This window comes from Podarcis vaucheri, assembly GCF_965113315.1.
Source record: "Podarcis vaucheri genome assembly, chromosome: 2".
In the NCBI taxonomy this organism is placed as follows: domain Eukaryota; kingdom Metazoa; phylum Chordata; class Lepidosauria; order Squamata; family Lacertidae; genus Podarcis; species Podarcis vaucheri.
In genome coordinates, this window is record NC_138760.1 from 8,152,955 (window position 1) to 8,173,993 (window position 21,039).

The 21,039-nt window shown below is 44.0% G+C and overlaps 2 protein-coding genes across 4 annotated transcripts in view; both read left to right on the plus strand.

Moving 5' to 3' along the window:
- Positions 1-5,621, plus strand: part of BIN2 (bridging integrator 2) — a 45,822-nt gene extending 40,201 nt beyond the window's left edge. Inside the window, exon 13 of the mRNA XM_082205634.1 lies at positions 4,605-5,621. Within this exon, the coding sequence (XP_082061760.1) occupies positions 4,605-4,715 (111 nt within the window). The 3' untranslated portion in view covers positions 4,716-5,621. The remainder of the gene's footprint in view (positions 1-4,604) is intronic.
- A 148-nt stretch (positions 5,622-5,769) lies between these two features.
- On the plus strand, positions 5,770-19,576 carry SMAGP (small cell adhesion glycoprotein). 3 transcript variants are annotated; one of them, XM_082206625.1, is made up of 4 exons: positions 5,770-5,939; positions 16,502-16,578; positions 18,350-18,430; positions 19,284-19,576. In XM_082206625.1, exons 2-4 carry the CDS (start codon positions 16,545-16,547, stop codon positions 19,457-19,459), a joined length of 291 nt encoding a protein of 96 aa, XP_082062751.1. In that variant the 5' UTR covers positions 5,770-5,939; positions 16,502-16,544; the 3' UTR covers positions 19,460-19,576. The 3 variants fall into 3 exon arrangements, with proteins under 3 accessions (XP_082062751.1, XP_082062753.1, XP_082062752.1); XM_082206627.1 differs by lacking the exon at positions 5,770-5,939 and adding an exon at positions 9,353-9,492; XM_082206626.1 differs by lacking the exon at positions 5,770-5,939 and adding an exon at positions 13,091-13,493.
- Positions 19,577-21,039: the final 1,463 nt, after the last annotated feature.

The window sequence follows — 21,039 nt, forward strand, 5'->3', positions numbered from 1 at the left end:
TTTGATGTTGAGCTTCAGACCATATTTTGCGCTCTCCTCTTTCACCCTCATTAAAAGGTTCTTTAATTCCTCCTCACTTTCTGCCATCAAGGTTGTGTCATCTGCATATCTGAGGTTGTTGATATTTCTTCCGGCTATCTTAATTCCGGCTAGGGATTCATCCAGCCCAGCCTTTCACATGATGAATTCTGCATATAAGTTAAATAAGCAGGGAGACAATATACAGCCTTGCCGTACTCCTTTCCCAATTTTGAACCAATCAGTTGTTCTATATCCAGTTCTAACTGTAGCTTCTTGTCCCACATAAAGATTTCTCAGGAGACAGATGAGGTGATCAGGCACTCCTATTTCTTTAAGAACTTGCCATAGTTTGCTGTGGTCGACACAGTCAAAGGCTTTTGCATAGTCAATGAAGCAGAAGTAGATGTCTTTCTGGAACTCTCTAGCTTTCTCCATAATCCAGCGCATGTTTGCAATTTGGTCTCTGGTTCCCCTGCCTCTTCTAAATCCAGCTTGCACTTCAGGGAGTTCTCGGTCCACATACTACTTAAGCCTGCGTTGTTGTTGTTGTTGTTGTTGTTGTTGTTGTTGTTATTTACCACTTATACCCCACCCATCTGGCTGGGCCTCTCCAGCCACTCTGGGCGGCTACCAACAGAATATTAAAATACAATAACCTATTAAACATTAAAAGCTTCCTTAAACAGGGCTGCCTTCAGATGTCTTCTCAAAGTCTGGTAGTTGTTTTTCTCTTTGACATCTGGTGGGAGGGCGTTCCACAGGGCGGGTGCCATTACCGAGAAGGCCCTCTGCTTGGTTCCCTGTAATTTGGTTTCTCGTAGCGAGGGAACCGCCAGAAGGCCCTCGGTGCTGGACCTCAGTGTCCGGGCAGAACGATGGGGGTGGAGACGCTCCTTCAGGTATACTGGACCGAGGCCATTCCGTTTCACTGCCTGTTTCTCCCCCGCCCTGCAACCTTGCTTAAAGGGGTCGTGCCATGGCAACTTCTAGTGAGATCTCTCTGGAAGCAGCCGCTGCAGCCACACAAGCCCAGCGATGGCAGGGGCAGGTGGGCACTTGTGGGCCCTGCAGAATTCCATCACCCAAGGGATGACCTTGTCTATAATTTATCAAAAGTAGTAGCTCAACACAGTGTCTAGGAAGCAACTGGATCATTGTCTCCCAGGAGCAAAGAAAGAGGTGTTGTGGGGTCAGACACACCTTAGTGTGGAACTAAGGAACTGTGGCTCTTTGTCCCATGCAAGGCTTTGCACATTTGGGGGCGGGGGGATGGAGGAAAGATACCAGCCATGCAGACTCTGCATCAGAATACACATGTGCACACTCCGTGTTCATAATTTACATAGTTTATAATGGGCTCCATAACCCAGTTTTCCGTGGTGCAGAATTTGGGTTCCATTGGCATAGAAATGTTGGCGCTGATTACAGTGGTGCCCCGCAAGACGAATGCCTCGTGAAACGGAAAACTCGCTAGACGAAAGAGTTTTCCGTTTTGGAGGTGCTTCGCAAAACGAATCTCCTATGGGCTTACTTCGCAAGACGACAATGTCTTGTGAGTTCCTGCGGGGGGGTTTTCCATTCCCCCCCCCTTTTTCTAAGCCGCTAAGCCGCTTATCAGCTGATCCGATAAACCGATAAGCCGCTAAAAGCGCTAATCCGCTAATTCGTTAATGGGCTTGCTTCGCAAGACGAGAAAACCGCTAGACGAAGAGAATCACAGAACGGATTCTTTTCGTCTTGCGAGGCACCACTGTATTTTTTTAGTGCCAGTCATGATGAGTGGAGCATATTTTAGATTTTTGTGTGTGTGTAAACAATAGAACCTCGTTGGGTTTCTGATAGCTATGGGGCATGACCCCGTTGTTTCATAGAAAGCACAGTCTGACCTTGTTGCATTCTCTGCTCTCTGCGTGGAACAGGAACTGCACACAGAGCTGCTGCTGCCACTGCTGCTGCCGTGTGTTAAGTCTATTTACATGTGTGTTCCCATACCCACTGTCTTCTATCAATTATTAACTCTCCTTCACACCCTTCTCTCCACACTCTCATTTGCTTCCTACAAAGGCAGAACATTTAAAGGCAAATCGGCATGCTATGCATTGCAACTTTAACCGTTTGAAAATCCTTTTATACTGAAGCCATTGAACGTGTACAGTGGTACCTCGGGTTACATACGCTTCAGGTTACAGACTCCCCTAACCCAGAAATATTACCTCGGGTTAAGAACTTTGCTTCAGGATGAGAACAGAAATCGTGCTCCGGCAGCGCGACAGCAGCAGGAGGCCCCATTAGCTAAAGTGGGGCTTCAGGTTAAGAACAGTTTCAGGTTAAGAACGGACCTCTGGAATGAATTAAGTACTTAACCCAAGGTACCACTGTATTTATTTCCTTTTTCTGCTAGTGTAATATAGCAGCTAAAGGGGCAGCTATGAATCAGGAAGTACAGCATTCAAATCTGGCATCAACCCCATAGGTGGCCTTAGGCAAGCCACCAGCTCTTAGTCTTATCTCAGCTAGCAGTTCGAAAGCACATCAAAGTACAAATAGATAAATAGGTACCGCTCTGGCGGGAAGGTAAACGGCGTTTCTGTGCACTGCTCTGGTTCGCCATGCTGGCCACATGACCCGGAAGCTGTACGCCAGCTCCCTTGGCCAGTAAAGCGAGATGAGCGTGCAACCCCAGAGTTGTCCACGACTGGACCTAATGGTCAGGGGTCCCTTTACCTTTACCTTACAGTATGATCAAGTTCAGTGGTAAAATCGCAAACCATCACAACAGAATAAAGGAAATGCCAACCATAGACAAAGGATTGTATTCAATATTCAGAGCAAACCCACTGAAATTACCTAAGGTAGCCTATTAATTTCAGTGGGTTTACTCTGAGTAGGGCAACACTGGATTTACCGTAGTTAATATCATCTGCTACCCGACCCTTTCTAACTGAAGATGCCAGAGATTGACTCTGGACCTTTCTGCCTAAAAAGCACGTACTCTATCCCTGAGCTATATTGAAGCTGTAAATAAATAAAGCTGTGGTCCCTCCCTTTTGTTCTTGATTGTGTACATCTCTACTGGTGTTTTAACTACTGTCAGGAATAAATTTTTCCGATATCATAAAATGTAGTGGGGGTGGGGGGGTGACAACCTTTTCACTTCAGTTTTAAACCTGCTCTCAAAAGTGTGTTTAATATCTGAAATTTAGGCTCCTAGACAACTCAAACTGTCACTTCACATTTTCCCTAAATCAAAGCCAATCAAGAACTTAATCTTGCATTTGATGCAAAACATTTCCATCTGCAAGGTGCTTTCACACAGCTCTGTGGGGTTTTTTCGTGGAGATGAAATGGAAATTTGCTTCTATATGCTGCCTGTTCAAAATACAAAACTGTGGTTTTAAAATGCTTAAAATTTAAGAATATGGTGGTTTTGAGTTTCACAAGCCATTTTGGGGGGAAGCAAAAAATGAAGTTCGGTCAACCAACTTCTGAGATATTGTGTGTTTGTGTGCAAATTTATGCATCCTAGGGGCTGATGCCCCTGTTTGCTTTAATCACCAACTCCACAACCATTTCTCAAAGCTCTCTCTTTCCCCTTGTTACGCCTCACCAAAGCCCCTTTGCTCTTCTCTTTGCTGAAGCCCCTTTCTCCTAAGCCCATTCCCTTATTCTTCACCCAATCTCTTCCGTTTGCCTGCACCAGGCTCCCCGACTTCCTCAGTCCACTCACTGCTTCAAGGCAAATTCACTCACCTGCTTCAACCCCCACCAAAGCCCAGTTGGCTTGCTTGCCTGCCTGCTACTTGCTTTCCCTGCCGCCACAAGCCCAGTTCACTCATCTCTGCCCCACGCACTTGCCCTACTGCCTGCCTCTCTCAAATGCTTCCCTCGTCCTGGAGCTTGCACAACCGGTCACCAACAAGGCAACCAATAGTTGTCAAAGCAATAAACAACTATTTTACTTTTAAAAGGCATCTGAAGGCAGCCCTCTTTAGGGAAGTTTTTAATGTTTAATGCTGTATTGTGTTTTTAATATTCAGTTGGAAGCCGCCCAGAGTGGCTGGGGAAACCCAGCCAGATGGGCGGGGTATAAATAATAATAAATTATTATTATTATTATTATTATTATTATTATTATTATTATTATTATTATTATTATTACAGACTAGTGCAAATATAGTGTGTGTTTGTGTAGAGAGAGATGTAATACGCTTCAAAACAAATCTATGCATTCAGAAATATTAGATTTTGAAATCCAAATTTGGAGTTTTTATGTGAAGTTCTGAGGCTGGGGGGGGGGAAGTATGCTACTTTTTGCTGTTGTGAATTATCAACATCATCATCATTAAGATGGTGAGCCTTGAATTCTGCTCTGAAAACTATATTGTGTGATTTGCTGAATGATTTGTAGCCATGCAATATGATGAGCACATCTGCACACAGTGTCTTCCCTGCAGGAGCAATTTAATAAACTTACTGGCTTTTAAGCACATTGCCTATGCTGAGAAGACTCTCTGGGCTGTAGTGATGGGAAAGGTCTTGTTAACCTGACTTAAGAGTGGGGGATTTTTCTTTCTTTTTTCTAGAAAAAAGGATTCCTGATGGGTATAAAGGAGAAAGACTGGAAGGAGAACCAGAATATGCTACTGAAAGGAATTTTCCCACAACATCTCGTTAAATCTATCCCTTTGGAATAAACTCAGGTCTGGAGCAGAAACAGGGTGAAGAGAGAACTCAATGAAGAGAAAGCCCTTCTGTCCAAATGCTGATTTGCCAAAACTCCATGTTAATTGTTCTTTCACCCATGTAGCACCTTGTCAATGTGATAAAAATGTAGATTGCATTATTTCTTGAATCTGTCCTCTTCCCCATGCAGCCAAACCCATCCCTCTGAGGGCCACTCTTTGGCCCTTCCAGTCCTTTTCAGAAGTGAAAGAGTGAGTTGGAGTTGTGATAACAGTGATGGCTGACGGGCCATTTTGAGGGGTGGGAACTGAGAGTCTTTGCCTCTGACCCCATATAGCCTTCTCAAAGGAGTCCCCTCCCAAAGCTACATGATGAAATGTGAATGTTGCCAGATAATGCATTGGCACTGGCATTCAGCTCAAGAGCTTATTACGAATTATTATAATGGGCCCACAACAAATGGGTTGATTCTGCTTGGTAGTAGACACAGAATAGGTATTTACCACATGTCCACTGGATAAATTGACACACAACGTCTGTGTACATTCATGTATTTGCTTTGTGCGTACACATGGTAGGAAGTTGTGACTGGCCGTACCTGCTTGGTGTATAACTGTGCACTTGCTCATATGTACAACAAAATATAACTGTGTATGTGATTTCACATATGGCCTTCTGTTTACAGGCTCCATGTTAATTCCTTCACCGAAGCATTTTCTGTGCAGGGGTTTTGTAGCATAGGAATCAGCCTCACAGCTTGTTTCAAAGCTTCCTGGAAGTAACTCTCTGGAATGTAATGCTGACCCAAACTAGCTAACTCTCAGAGGACCATATAAATTATATTTGCTTGCTTTGACCCTCTCCCTTCTTTTTAATTTGTAAAACCAACATATTTCAATAAACCGTGTTTTGATTAACCTGGTGGCCCTGTGTGATCTGCCTGTGAGCACAAGGGACACGGCTGTGGGTCTTGTGTGCTTGCCAGCCTCTCATCAGCATCACAAAGAGTTAATGGGGAGTGAGCATTCTGATGACTCTGCCCTTTATTATCAATGTAGTGAAACTGGAAAGGTGAGATGGGAAGGGAAACGCCTTAGCCTAGTCACCAGAAAGCCAGCCAGCCAGCTAAGGGAGGGAGCTGGAGCTGAGAGAGGTACCCACACTAGCTGGACCGCGGAGAGATACTTAACCAACAACAAGGCCAATTATTCTTTGCCCCCATGTCGTCTTGTCAGGTAAGAAGAACGGGGATGGGGAGCCAGTTTCTAACGCTGGAGTTAATGGAGATCTGTCCCTGTTGTCTTGTTGTGTGTGATGCCTATATCTGGGTTAGAGCCTAACAGCTCTGATGGGAGCAGTGGCTGTGCCTATGCAATATTTCCGGGCATGCCTACACTAGATCGGCTCAGATGTATTCCATTGCACAACCAATCCCTGTATTCAGCACCATGCCCTATGTCTAAAAGACATTGGCAGAGACGTTTCTCAAAGGTTCGTAAGGGTTTCTGATGTACTGATAGGCAAGCAGAACATTTTAAAAGCTGGAAAGATGTGTGGTGGTGGTGTTGAAATGCAAGTTATTTCTTCCCCTTTTGAAGTTGCTTCTCTACGTTATGCCATGAAGGGGATTCTTAAAAATAAAAATAAAAAGCACAGCCCTTTACCCCTCTGTCTCCCTGGTTCAAATCTGTCACTTGTAAATGCAAGCTGCAAGTCCTCAGTTAATACTTTGAGAATGAAAGAGAAACATAAAGCATATAGAATATGGAAAGAGGAAGCTGAGAGTGCATTAAGAATAACACCTTGCATGGCTTTGTTCTGCAAGAGAACTCTTTCACTGAGGATAGCAAAACTGGGGGGGGGGGGGAGAGATGGCGGAAAGCACTTTGTGCATGCCCATTTTGCCTTGGGTACTGTAGGCAATTTTCTCCAGCCCATTCTAAACTGCAAAGAAGCACAGATTCGATTTTCACAGAGCACAAATGCTGTGTGGGCTGGCTGCAGAACTGATACTGATACTCAGCTGGGAGACTTATATACTTCTTAGCTGAGTACAGTGGTACCTCAGGTTAAGTACTTAATTCGTTCCGGAGGTCCGTTCTTAACCTAAAACTGTTCTTAACCTGAAGCACCACTTTAGCTAATGGGGCCTCCTGCTGCCGCCGCGCCACCGGAGCACGATTTCGGTTCTCATCCTGAAGCAAAGTTCTTAACCTGAAGCACTATTTCTGGGTTAGCAGAGTCTGTAACCTGAAGCGTATGTAACCTGAAGCGTATGTAACCTGAGGTACCACTGTATCTGCTTAGGGACAAGATGCAGGAAACCACTTCTATTATACTGTTGCACGCCACTAGGGTTGCCAAATTCTACACTTCCAACATGGGCTGCCATACATCTGGATTTCCCCAGACATTAAAATGATTTCCACCCAGACACTGTTTCTGACCGCTGAATCCCAGCAATGTCCTGGAAATTCCTGACTTATGGCAACCCTACACTCCACCCCAGTCTTGTAGCAGTGCAAGGTTCCAGGGGTTCCAGACACCTGTGCAGGGTTCATGCTTCCTTTTGGGATGAGGCACAGTGGAGGCCTTGGAGTCCTTATGATATATGGTTTATTTACCCATATATACAGCCTGGGCCTATGATGGAGAGCCATTCCCACCCCAAAATACTCTTGTTTCTCCCCTAGCTGCAGCCTTGGATTCAAAAAGACGTGAAGCATTGCTCTCTGAAACTCTCTCCAGCTTGTTGCTTTACTTCTAGGTCACATCGCAGACCCAAATCTCTACTTTAAACTCTGGCTTTATCTAGAATCTCTTGCTACCACTTGGCAGAGTGGCTTGTAACCATATTATATATTTGCATTTAACAACACACACTGAGATTTGTGGTTACGGATGTCTGTTTCCAGAGATTTCTGAGCTAGCCCTGTGAAATAGCCTTATTTACATGCTGTTTGAATTACTGTAACATGCTCACCTTTGGTGAAGCCAGGAGAGAGGGCCTTTCTGGTGGCTGCTCCAAGACTGTGGAACTCCTTTCCACATGAGGCTAGGCTGTCTCCCTCTCTGCTTTCTTCTCGCTGGAAGGCAAAAGCATTATTTGTTCAGACAGGCCCTTAGCCCTCAGCTGACTGTTGTGGCAAGGCGAGTGTTGTACATTAAAATTCTTTAATTTGTTGTGCTTTTAATTGGGTTTAAACGTTTCCAGTGCTGCTTTGCTAGGGTTACTTATTTGTTTTTTGTCTTTAATAGTTATATAGATTGTGTGTGTTTTGCCTGTATCTGTTTTCATTTATGCTGTGAGCTGCCTTGGTTCTTGTATTGAGAGAAAGGTAGTATGTAAATTAAATAATACATGGGGGGGCATGTGAAGAACATAATGGCTAAAATCAGAGTTAGAGGTAAGCATGAAGAAAAGTTGTACCTGGTCAAGAAAAATCTGTGCAGCGTTGCACAACAGTTGACTCCATTTATCTTGAGCTGGAGAGATGCTGCAGAGGTGGTCCATGGAACTATGGATTCAACATATTCTGAAAACTGACATCACCACATATTATATAAACAGTTCATTTCACTATGACTTCCAAGACAGAAACAATCACACCAGTGGTGATCCCAAGAGTAGCTGACCCTTTACAGTCATCATTACCACAAATTTCAGGGATCATGAGACCCAAGACATTGTTCCCCAGTTTCCAGGAATGCTGTATAGCGACATCAGTTCTGGGACAGGGAGCAGGATTCGTAGAAGGTGCTCCAAACTTCTATTGGTGGCTTCCTGTACTGAAACAAAAATAAGCACCATATTTAAACAGGTGTTTCTTTTTATAATTCACATAAAAAGCAGCTCAGAAATGCTTCTGGGTGGCATTGTAGTTCTTAGAATGTTTTCACACATCCATCTAAAAGCACCTTTGAGCTCCCTTTGCATTCACTGTGCCATATGTGGTGGTTGTTTTAGTGATTCAGTAGGTCTACTCTGAGTAGGATTTAGTTGAATACACAGTCAGGGTTGTTTTTTTAATGTCTTCCTGTTTTCCCCCTGCTCCTCATAAACGGGCAAAATGAAAGAGATGCCAGGTTCTGCAAGCAAAAAAGTAAAAAGTAAATTCAATTTGTAATTATTGCTTGTCCTCTTTTCTCTTAATCTTAATATGCTCAGCTTTCTTTGTCAAACCCCAATTCTTAGATGTGACTTAAGGCCAATGATGCTGTACTGCATGCTGACAGACGAGGCCCTGGTGGATTCATCAGAAACTTCCCATTGCCTCTTGTGATTTTGTCCCTTCTAAGGAACAAAGCACAACCGTTTTTAAAATGGGCATGTGCTCCTGAAATATGAACGGTTGTGGAGGGAGGGTGTGTGTGTGTGAGATCTTTGCTCTCTTTTCCAATATGAAAACATAGCATCCCTTCCGAAGCTTTGCAGTTCCTTAACTGCAAAAGGCAACATTAGGAGGAAGATATAGTCTAATACGGCACCATCCATCTTCTGGCACATAACCAAGCTGTCGTTTTAAGGTCTCTTACTCTGGAGCTCTTCGGGCTACGCTGTGGTGCTCTTGGCAACCCTAATTCCCTGAGCAAGATATATTTAACCAACCCACCCAGCTAACTTCCACAAACCCATCTCCCCATCACCCCTCTGGGCCTAGACTGGGAGGTGTGGCCTGCTGTGTGCTGAAAGCGCATTGCCATTCCCACCGAAGCCTTGCGCTGTGCCCGGCTGTGACCGTTTTGGACTCTGAAGCTCCCCCAAAGAGAAGGCAGCAAGGTTAAGAGGTGAGAGGGGGGCTCCCAGCCACTGCCCCCACCTTTCCACTTGGTTCACTAATGACCCCTCTCCCCGGCTCTGTCAAACTGAACCCCTGCAACCTTAAAGCTAGCAGACATCACAGAGGCCTACATGAGCAGCAACCAAATTCCCTGCCTAGCTATTTTTCCTTCCTGTCCCTGGGCTTTTCTCTTCTTTTCATTCCCAGTTCTACTCTCCGAGTTCCAGATCTTGATTCTAGCATCGTTTTTTGGGCCCTTCTGCCCATCCTATTGCCATTTGCTGCCTCCCCCTTCCTTACTGTCTCTGGAATGGATGCATCCTCATCCAAATAGCAGTAACTTTTGCAGCGCTGTACACATTCCTGTTTACTCTGCTCCCATCGCTGCATCGATCCTGTTGTTACCTGTGAAATTCTGCATTTTGATGAGTAACGCCCCCCCCCAAAAAAAACACCCTGCAGCTTTGATCCAAATCGAGAAAATGAATGACCTAACCGTGTTTTACGCCGGTAATGTGTACACACAGGCTTCCTTTCCTTCCGTAGTTCTTTTTCCAGGATCAAAACTACCTCCCTCTGCTCTGGCCAATGTATTATTTATCGGAGAAGCAAGTTTTCTAGAATAGCAAGCCCCTGTGGGAAAGTTTTATGAACAGAGAAGCAAGTTTCGTAACATTAAGAAAGCTCCTGTAGAAATTTCATTGGAAGAAATCTCGTTGCAGTAATTTATAAGCTACTGCCAGCACGGGTTATTTTCGTGGGTGCAGCAAATGTGCGGGGAGAAAAGCTATTGCGAGAGGGGAGAGAGACTGGTCATTTAAGCATCTCCTCCCCCTGCCACCCTTTTCTTCAGTCCCAATGGCTCCCCTAACCACCACCCAAAGGGCTGTTGTTTCATGTCTGTGTGTAATGTGGTTTTGGTTTGTTTTTTTTTGCCATAACTACCAGTGTTGAAGCAATGATTCTTCAACATCAACTTCATTGGACTGGTTGTGCTGTGCAAATACTTGATTATTGCCTTCCAAAGCAACTACTCTATTCCAAACTTAAAAATGGAAAGCGTAATGCTGGTGGTCAACAAAAACGGTTTAAAGACTGTCTCAGGGCAAATCTTTAAAAAGTAGTATAAACACTGACAACTGGGAAACACTGGCCTGCGAGCGCTCCAGTTGGAAAACAGCCTTTACCAAAGGTGTCATGGGCTTTGAAGACACTCGAACTCAGAACACAAAGGAGAAACGTGCTAGGAGGAAGGCACGCTTGGCAAATCCACACCGGGATCAGCTCCCGTCCAGGAACCAACGTCCCCACTGTGGAAGGACGTGTGGATCCAGAATTGGCCTCCACAGTCACTTACGGGCTCATTGTTAAAACCATGTTTATAGAAGACAATCTTACTTGGCTACAAGAGATTGACGAAGAAGAAGAAGGGTTTTTATATATATATATAAGATATTTATTGAAGTTTCACAAATTATACAGACAAACACAACAATACAAACAAACAAACACAAACAACAACAAAAAAGAACAAGTATAATTTCAAACCCTTATTTTCTTATAACTTACTTCTCCGACCTCCTCATACCTCCCCTTTCTGCATTCCAATTTCAATTTTAATTCAGCAAATCCTCACCCTTAAATTTATCTAATTTTTTTAACCTTTCTTTTCTTTTAACTTAATCCTTACAGCTGTAATCCACTTAATTTCTAAACCAGCATCATTCTAACATTCATTAATTTTACAATATTTCTTAAGATAGTTCTTAAATTTCTTCCAATCTTCTTCTGCCGTCTCATTTCCCTGGTCTCGGATTCTGCCGGTCATTTCTGCCAGTCCCATATAGTCTATCACCTTCATCTGCCATTCTTCCAAGGTGGGTAGATCTTGTGTCTTCCAATACTTTGCAATGAGTATTCTTGCTGCTGTTGTAGCATACATAAAGAATGTTCTGTCCTTCTTTGACACCAATTGGCCGGCCATGCCCAGGAGAAAGGCCTCTGGTTTCTTAAGAAAGGTATATTTAAATACCTTTTTCAATTCATTATATATCATTTCCCAGAAAGCCTTAATCTTTGGGCACGTCCACCAAAGGTGAAAGAAGGTACCTTCAATCTCTTTACATTTCCGAAGAAGGTTATTCCTCTCCTTTGCTCACACCCATTTCCCCCAAGGCTGTGGTGGTGGCCTGGGCTTCCCTCCCTGACGAGACTTGAGGTACCAGTTCCTACTCCCCATCACCTCACCTCCATCCCTTTTGAAGGCTTCTCTGCCTTCAAAGTGTAACGTTGCAAAATTATCATTTTGCAAACCACTTTCAGGTTTCTTACAATAATTTCAGAAATGTTATGGAATGAATAAATGAGCGAATCGTTCCCTGTATTACCAACAGTCTGGCATAAGTCCCATTGCTTATGTAGCCAGAATGGTACCTCCCATGCGCTAGTGGTGTGCTTTGGGGAACCCCAAGGTTTGTAGCAATGCAAACCCCTAAAGCAGCAAGAATGTTATTTGCCCAAAAATGGAAAGAAGAAGAAGTCCCGACGAAAGAAGAATGGATACAAAAACTTATGGACTATGAAGAAATGGCAAAACTTACCGGAAAAATAAGAAATCAAGGTAACAAACCTTTTATAAAAGAATGGAAATGGTTTGTTTCCATCATTCTACTGAGGTCCAGCGCCGAGGGCCTTCTGGCGGTTCCCTCACTGCGAGAAGCCAAGTTACAAGGAACCAGGCAGAGGGCCTTCTCGGTAGTGGCACCCGCCCTGTGGAATGCTCTCCCGTCAGATGTCAAAGAGAACAACAACTACCAGACTTTTAGAAGACATCTGAAGTCAGCCCTGTTTAGGGAAGCTTTTAATGTTTGATGTATTACAGTATTTTAATATTTTTTTGGAAGCCGCCCAGAGTGGCTGGGGAAACCCAGCCAGATGGGCGGGGTATAAATAATTTTATTATTATTATTATTATTATTATTATTATTATTTGTTGAATATTTGCGTAAACAGATAAGGACATTGGCAGGATTATTGTAATAACTTGCAGTTTCATAATATATATTTAAAGTACAGTGGTGCCCCGCAAGACGAATGCCTCGCAAGATGGAAAACTTGCTAGACGAAAGAGTTTTCCGTTTTGGAGGTGCTTCGCAAAACGAATTTCCTATGGGCTTCCTTCGCAAAACGACGATGTCTTGCGAGTTCCTGCTGTTTTTTTTCCTCCCCCCCTTTTTCTAAGCCGCTAAACCGCTTATCAGCTGATCTGATCAGCAGATAAGCCGCTAATAGCCGCTAAAAGCTGCTAATAGCGCTAATCCGTCAATGGGCTTGCTTCGCAAGACGAAAAAACCGCTAGACGAAGAGAATCACAGAACGGATTCTTTTCAACTTGCGAGGCACCACTGTAGATGAATAAAAGAATAAGTTAGCTTAGAATATGCAGGAAATGATAAAAATAAATTTAAGGAACCGCAGAAAGAGGAGGAAGGAAGTCGAGTTTTGAATTGTTAGAATGATGATAACTATTGAAATGTATATAACTGAAAAACATAATCTATTTTTTTTAAAAAAAGAATAACCCCTAAAGTGTATGTAGCAGGAGGGAGCCACAAACAGCCCAGAGTATCCTATAGGAGGACATGACTGATGGACTGATCAGTGAACAGGAACTCTTCACACTGCAACATTTTGTTGCAGGTCTCACTTGTACATCTGTATTTCACAGCGCACCTCTGTTGCCATGCAATATTGCATCATAGCTAGCTTCAGTTTTAATTTCAGGCATTGATACTTCCTCCCTTCCCTTCTTACAAGATTCCCACCATTCATCTTTGGGATTTCAACATTCATGCAAATATTCCTTTCTGATTCAGCTGCGTCACGCGGTCTCTCGTCGACTTCCTCCTCTTGCCTCTGCTTTTAGCCTGACACCCACACACTGCCATGTTTTGGATCTTGTTTCCACCAAGAACTCCTCTGTCCTCCAGTTTCACTTCAGAATAAAAAGTGAGTAATACTAAGAAACATCTCAGAAGTCCCGTAAGTCCGGTTGAGTGCAATGGCGCTTGCTCCCATGTGATTGGCATATGAATACAGCCGTACTTTTAATTATGAGTGGAGCAAAGAAATACAGACTAAAGGAGGGAAGTGAATGTCATATATAGTGGCTGTGTTTTGGGTCAGAAGAAAAACAGAAAAAGTAGCACAGGTGAAATTAGATTTGGATTTGACTATATTTTTACTAATGTATACTGAAAGAAGTCCCAGTACAGCCAAGGGAATTAGTTTCATATAAGATTTTAGCTGGTAGTTTATGCTGTGCAGAATATTGAGAAAAGGCTCAATTCCCAACCATAACGAAACAGGAATTAACAATGTACATATGAATATGCAGCAGTGACAAATTGTATGAGTTATACAACAGTGAAAGAAAGGAAGGAGGGGAAAGGTTAACAGATTTGTGCAGAATTAGAAAAGTGTTAAATAGTGTTTTATTTTATTAAAGCTGATTAAAATACACGCTTTGAAAAAGAACGTCTCTCTCTGACTTTTCTTGTCCATTCCCTTCTCTTTCATATTGCCCCCTTGTCCTCACCCTTTCACATTTTATAATATAAAAATGACTACAATAAAAAAACAGTATCTAAGCAAGCTTATGGGGCACTGATTCCAGAGGGCTAGTTTATTAAGTTTATTGCAGCAGAAACAATAAAGCACCTTAAAGACTAACTTCTTAATTATTTTTATGCTGCAATTCATATATCTAATGAAGTGGACTGTAGACTAATGAGCGCTTATGTCACAATAAATGCATTAATTTTCAAAGTGCCACTTAGTTGTTTTAGGACACAAATAATAACAGCGCAATAAGGAGCTGAAGGTTATCTTAAAAGGACTACAAGTTAATCGTGTTTTATCTTTGTCAAGTGTAACATGAATCTGTGATGTCGGGTGATCTGTGTAATCTAGGAAATGATACATGTTTCTGGCTTAGCCTGACGCTCTGCTTCCTTCATTTGATAAATGAGCTTTTCCATGATTAAGTGGTGTTTAAACCACATGACAATACTTGGATTATATGGGTCATGCGCTGCTCCAGGTTTGCTCCTCTGCCTCTCTCTTCCCCACTCTCTGCCAACAACCTTGCTTCCTCGTTCAGCGATAACATCTAGACTAGTGTATCCATCATGACATGTCTACAGATACTACTAGATGGGTGTTTATTGTGGCGTCGGTTCTTCTCATGCGTGCAAAGTTTTTTGTTTTGTTTTTGCAGTGGCCTCACAATGTGGTCTTCAAAATGCCAGCCCGTCTTCCCACCCACCCCATTTAATTTATATTTTCCCTTTCAGGTGTTGTAAACAAAATCTGTCCTTGTTCCCTTATGGGGTACACAAGAGCCCTTATAGAGTCCTTTGTACAGTGGTGCCCCGCAAGACGAATGCCTCGCAAGACGGAAAACTCGCTAGACGAAAGGGTTTTCCGTTTTGGAGGTGCTTCGCAAAACGAATTTCCTATGGGCTTGCTTCGCAAGACGACAATGTCTTGCGAGTTCCTGCTGGTTTTTTTCCCTCCCCCCCCTTTTTCTAAGCCGCTTATCAGCTGATCCGATCAGCAGATAAGCCGCTAATAGCGCTAATCCGCTAATCCTTCAATGGGCTTGCTTCGCAAGACGAAAAAACCGCTAGACAAAGAGAATCACAGAACGGATTCTTTTCGTCTTGCGAGGCACCACTGCAGTTTCTCCATCGGTAGGAGAAAATAACAGAGGCCAACCAGAGAAGCAAAGCAGCTAGTAAGCCTGATCTTTATTAAAGCTGTTGCAACAGGGTGCTCCCCTCACAAACAGGATAGAGAAGGAGGACCCAGAACAAAGGTGTGCCTGCCCTTATATAGACATTTTAAATTGCCCGCCCTGGAGTCCAAGACCACCCCCAGAAACATCATACCTACATCACAGAAAAGGCGGTCTACAACAGAGATCTGAGTGCATTGTTCCTCTCCTGTCTGGCAAGTTACCTGATTGCCCTTTCTGGTAGTTGGGCCATTCCTTTGAGATGGTAATCACTTAATTCCTGAGACAATGGGAAGGTTCCCTCACTCCCTCCCTCCTTGCAGAGAAACATTTGGTCAGCTTGGGAGCCAAAATGGTTTCAGGACTGTCCTCCCGTGCCACTTCAGACATGTGGTCTACATATTTATGTACGCGTTTGCTTGGTACATTTATTATATATAGGGATGATAGGACTTGCCAATCAGAAGGTCGGCAGTTTGAATCCCTGCGACGGGGTGAGCTCCCAATCCTCGGTCCCTGCTCCTGCCCACCTAGCAGTTCAAAAGCACGTCAAAGTGCAAGTAGATAAATAGGTACCGCTCCGGCGGGAAGGTAAACGGCGTTTCCGTGCCCTGCTCTGGTTCACCAGAAGCGGCTTAGTCGTGCTGGCCACATGACCCGGAAGCTGTACACTGACTCCCTCGGCCAGTAAAGCGAGATGAGCACCGCAACCCCAGAGTCAGCCACGACTGGACCTAATGTTCAGGGGTTCCTTTACCCTTATTATATATATAAGACCTTTAAAAAAAAATTATTACACAGGGGGAAATCCGATTAATTTTTATTTTAAAAAAAATACTGTTGCCAATAACCCCTTTGCAATATTAAGCCCCCATCTAAAAGCACCCTGCACCTCTCTCCTTCCCCTGTCCCCTTCCTTCCTGCTGCCTCACTTTACAAAATGACAGCCCTGCTGCCTTTGCCCAGCCTTAATTTTCACAAAATGACTAGAAACTGTTGAATAAAACCAGTGGGATAGAAATGTTTTAAATACATAAATATTTACTTAAAGTTACGTCTCACAGAGTTCTAGGAGACTAGAAAGTGTGATGACATTTAAATTATCCCTCTGAGGAGTAAGATCTTTTTAAAAACTTGCTCATTTCACACCCATACGAGGAGGGGACCTGTCGATTTCTGTTTACAGCGCTATTACAGAATTTTTATTTTCCCCACCCAGCTCTGAAAGATTCTGAAGTTTTAAGCGGGGGAAAGGGGGTGCCATGGCAGCTATTCCAACACCACCATTACCCACAGGTGAGTGCGCTCAAGGGTAAGAGGGTTCTGTTTATTTATTTTTTTCCTTTTCAAAAATAAATAAAAAAGATAGCTCCAGGTGAGAGGGGCACAAGAGATTGAGAGGCCAACAGGGTTTTCTAGAATAGAGCCAGAATTTCACATACCAATTTCAGCTAACCAGATAAATCTGTAGATTGCTAGTGTATATATTGCTAGTTACCTGCCTTGAATAATTCAGATAGGGCAGGTATCAATGATTGCTGCTGATCTGCAGTCAGGTAATACAACTCTGAAGGATATTTAAGACACAAGGAGGGAAAGGGAGAAGGGTAGGTGGTTAGGTTTTGAGGAAGTGTAGGAAAAACATGTCTCTCACCCGGGCACTGAGAAACCTGGGCTGTTCCTTAAGACCCTTAATGATATAATATCCCTTGATGTCATGCATTCTTTTAAAGAAACTGGGCCCCCAAAGATAGTGTCTGAATACTGGCAAGGTTTGGAAATCTTTAGAAATGAGTTGCTGGCAGAACATTTGTTCCTGCTGGCAACTCTGCCGCTGTACATAATGAGATATTCACTGAGAGCCCGATTACCTAAGCCTTGAAAACAGTATGAAAAAATACTGCTAGACCTGCTTCTGCCCTTTATAACCTGAGCCAAATGTTGAAGTCTTTAATTGAGCAAGTTTCCCTTTGGCTTCAACAGCTTTTTTTTAAAAAAAACTCCACCAGCATTTTGGCCTCAAGCACCCGTTTCATCAAGACCACTTGGCCACAATCATTCTAATGAAAGTGGAAGCTTAGAGGTTTTGTGGCTATTACGTTTATTTTGCTGCAGTTGCTACAAACCTACTGAACTCTGATTTTAAGTCTCTGAACCACAGCTTGATGCTTGTATGGCACACTTTAAAAAAAAAATAGTGTGCCAGGGAACACACTGGACAACATCCACTAAAGTAGTGCTATTAATGCAAGGCCATTTGGGTGTGCAACCAAATAGCCCTTCCTCCTTCTTTCACTGCATGCCCCCTTAAGGTCTTCTGGGGGTTCCCCCAACCCTCTGGAGCAGATTTGGGGAGGGCATGGGAAGAGGAGAGGGATGGGGAGTTCTGCTAGCCACAAATCCTTGCGTTAATGGAACTGCTTCATTGGATCCTGCCCATCGTGTGAAGGGTGAGTGTCGTTTTATGGAAAACTATTTATGACATTTTAATCTCATCAGTCCTCCAGGCACCTCAGGGTGACACGGGTGCCCAGCTCCCACTTTACAGTGGTGCCTCGCAAGACGAAAAGAATCCGTTCCGTGATTCTCTTCGTCTAGCGGTTTTCTCATCTTGCGAAGCAAGCCCATTGACGGATTAGCGGATTAGCGCTATTAGCGGCTTTTAGCGGCTTAGCGGCTTATCGGATCAGCTGATAAGCGGCTTAGCGGCTTAGAAAAGGGGGGGGGAGGAAAAAAACCCCGCAGGAACTCGCAAGACATTTTCATCTTGCGAAGCAAGCTCATAGGAGATTCGTTTTGCGAAGCACCTCCAAAACGGAAAACTCTTTCGTCTAGCGAGTTTTCCGTCTTGCGAGGCATTCGTCTTGCGGGGCACCACTGTATTATTTCAACAACAATCTTGTGAGGTTGCTGGGGCTAAAAGTGATTGGTTCAAGATCCCCCAGTGGGTTCTATGACTGAGCAAAGTTTTGAATCTTGAGTCCTCCTAGTCCCAGGTATCTTAGTTCTCTCTACTTCACTGTATTCAGATGCCTCTGACATCCATCTCTTTCTCTTATGCATAAAGAAAAGCTACTGACCAGCCCATTTATGAAGAAGATGAATACACCGACTTTGCAAGAGGACGCCAACATGGCTGTCATAGGAGGTATTGTTGCCCGTATCTCTGCAGATGTGCTTCAGCCCAGCCACTGAGCAGCCATGGGAAGCCAGCAGTGCAGACTGCAGGCAGCATAACAACTAATGCACACGTAAATCCTCAGCAGCAGAGCCCTCTAGCATCCTTCTAGATCTGGGATGTAAAGGTAAAGGTACCCCTGCCCGTACGGGCCAGTCGTGTCCAACTCTAGGGTTGTGCGCCCATCTCACTTAAGAGGCCGGGGGCCAGCGCTGTCCAGAGACACTTCCGGGTCACGTGGCCAGTGTGACGAAGCTGCTCTGGTGAGCCAGCACCAGCGCAGCACACGGAAACGCCGTTTACCTTCCCCCTATAAAGCGGTACCTATTTATCTACTTGCACTTAGGGGTGCTTTCGAACTGCTAGGTGGGCAGGAGCTGGGACCAAGAGACGGGAGCTCACCCCGCTGCGGGGATTCGAACCACCGACCATGCGATCAGCAAGCCCTAGGCGCTGAGGTTTTACCCACAGCGCCACTCATTCCGTGCCCAAAATAGCAGGCTTCTGCAACCTGTATATATGATGCATATCAAGCTGTTGTTGTTTAGTCGTGTCCGACTCTTCGTGACCCCATGGACCAGAGCACGCCAGGCACTCCTGTCTTCCACTGCCTCCCGCAGTTTGGTCAAACTCAAGCTACTCTTATCAAGCTACTTTGCATATATTTGCTTATTTCTGCAAAATGGGAGGGGTGAAGGTTGTGCGACACGCTAAGAGGCAGAAACATACATGCTGGCAGCCTGTTCCTAAACTCAAAGCCCTGGTGAGTCTGCTCCAGACCTGTTTGTGCTAAAGTGCCCCTTTTCTCGTTTTTTGTTTAAAGCCGTCATCGCTGTGGTTTTCGTCACTCTCCTTTCGGTCGTCGTGCTGATCATCGTTTACCTGTACAAGAACAAAGGCACCTACCGCACCTATGAACAAGCTCCACCAGATCCAGAGGGGTCAGTCCAAATGGAGGATCTCCCGTGTAAAGGCGAGAAGGAAGAATATTTTATATAGCTGCCAGCATGCTTTGGACACTGAGATCTTAAGTAAACTGTTTATTCCATTGTAAACTGTTTATTACGTTTGACACCCATTTTTGTCAAGAAATTAAAAGCTGTATTATTTATTTTATATCACACTGTGTTCCTAAGAAGCTCGACTAGGCACCGGAAGGAGTTGTGTATTGTGACAGCATAGCGGTTGCCCCTTTACAGGTCCAAGAGCTGTGATTTCTGGGATGATCAAAGTCAATTTGCAACACACAGACCCTCTATGAACCCTCTGTGTCTATTTGGGGTTAGAGTAGGCAAATACGTCATTGGGAGTACTGAACACATCTTTCCCTCTTACTACCATATCAGTATCTAAGGCCGATACACTCAGATGACTGTGACAGGTGCAGGAAAATGGATTGGCAAAAAAATTATACTACTACTTTTGCTTTTCCAGCACCTATAAACCTGCAGTGGTCATAGCATAAAGCATATTTACATTTAACCTTGCTTCTCTCCAGTAATAAACATTCATGCATGTGACTGAGGCTTCAAGAGGGTTTTAGAGTCATGTGAAAATCTCCAGTGTATGACAAAGCCAGTTATGTGTCTACTCAACTGTGCGTCTCTAATGATTGTACAATTCATGCAGTTTCAAACAGCTTCGCTCTCAGACTCATGCTTTACATTGTGTGTGACAATGAGCAGAAAAATGAAATTTACTCTTTCTTCTCTTTGGCTCCAGTCCCCTCCCCCCCCCCCCCCCCGCATTCTGAAATTTTGATATCAAGGTTCCTGTGGCAATTGATGCATTTTTCTGCTTCACTCTTTAAGAAGATATGTGTTACGGTATTAAGATTGTATCTTGAGAATGTAAGTGTTCTGCAACAGGTGAAAACAGCAGCCCCACTGAAATTATCTCCCTTTGCTCTGCAACACATGACCAACAGCCTGGCATCCCCAATGGCACTGATCCGGCAGCAGCAAGGAAATGCACACACTGCGAATGACTCATTGCTTTTGGGGTTTTGCGTTTCCATATTTGTATGTTCTAAACCGGCTATTTGCTTTTTAAACTATTTTCTCAAATTCTGCAAGTTGCTTTCGAAATTTTATACGGGAAAAAACGTTTGACCAGACCAGTTTGGAGGTAAATGTTGCCACACACTACTTGAAAGGGAAGAATCTGATGTGGCAGTGCCATTTTGAACGGTAGCCCAACATCGTATGTAGCAAACCAGCCTTCCATAAAAGCAGTGGTGGGTGATATGCAATCTTAAACGCAACTTTATTTGAAAGTTTTGGGGATGAAATCTGTCTTGTCTATGTAAATGTGTTAAGAATTAGTCTTAACGCCAAACTGAATGTAATGCTAAGCCAAGAGTGGGGTACCTTTGCCTCCCTAGGCCCCAGGCAGCCTAGGCAACGGCCAAGGAAGATGAGAGTTGCCAACTAATAATCACCTGCAGGGGCTCAGGTTCCCCACTGCTGTGCTACATGCATTGTTAGGGAGCCTGTCGGTATTTTTAAATCAATCACGCAAGGGAACAGATCATTGAGATCAGAGTATGTGTTACTCTCCCCACGGCAGTCCTCACAAAA

Coding starts and splice junctions, on each gene's coding strand:
- SMAGP (XM_082206625.1), top strand. CDS start 16,545: ATGGCAGCTATTCCAACACCACCATTACCCACAG. Junction 16,579..18,349: donor AACACCACCATTACCCACAG/GTGAGTGCGCTC, acceptor TTATGCATAAAG/AAAAGCTACTGACCAGCCCA. Junction 18,431..19,283: donor CAACATGGCTGTCATAGGAG/GTATTGTTGCCC, acceptor TTTTGTTTAAAG/CCGTCATCGCTGTGGTTTTC.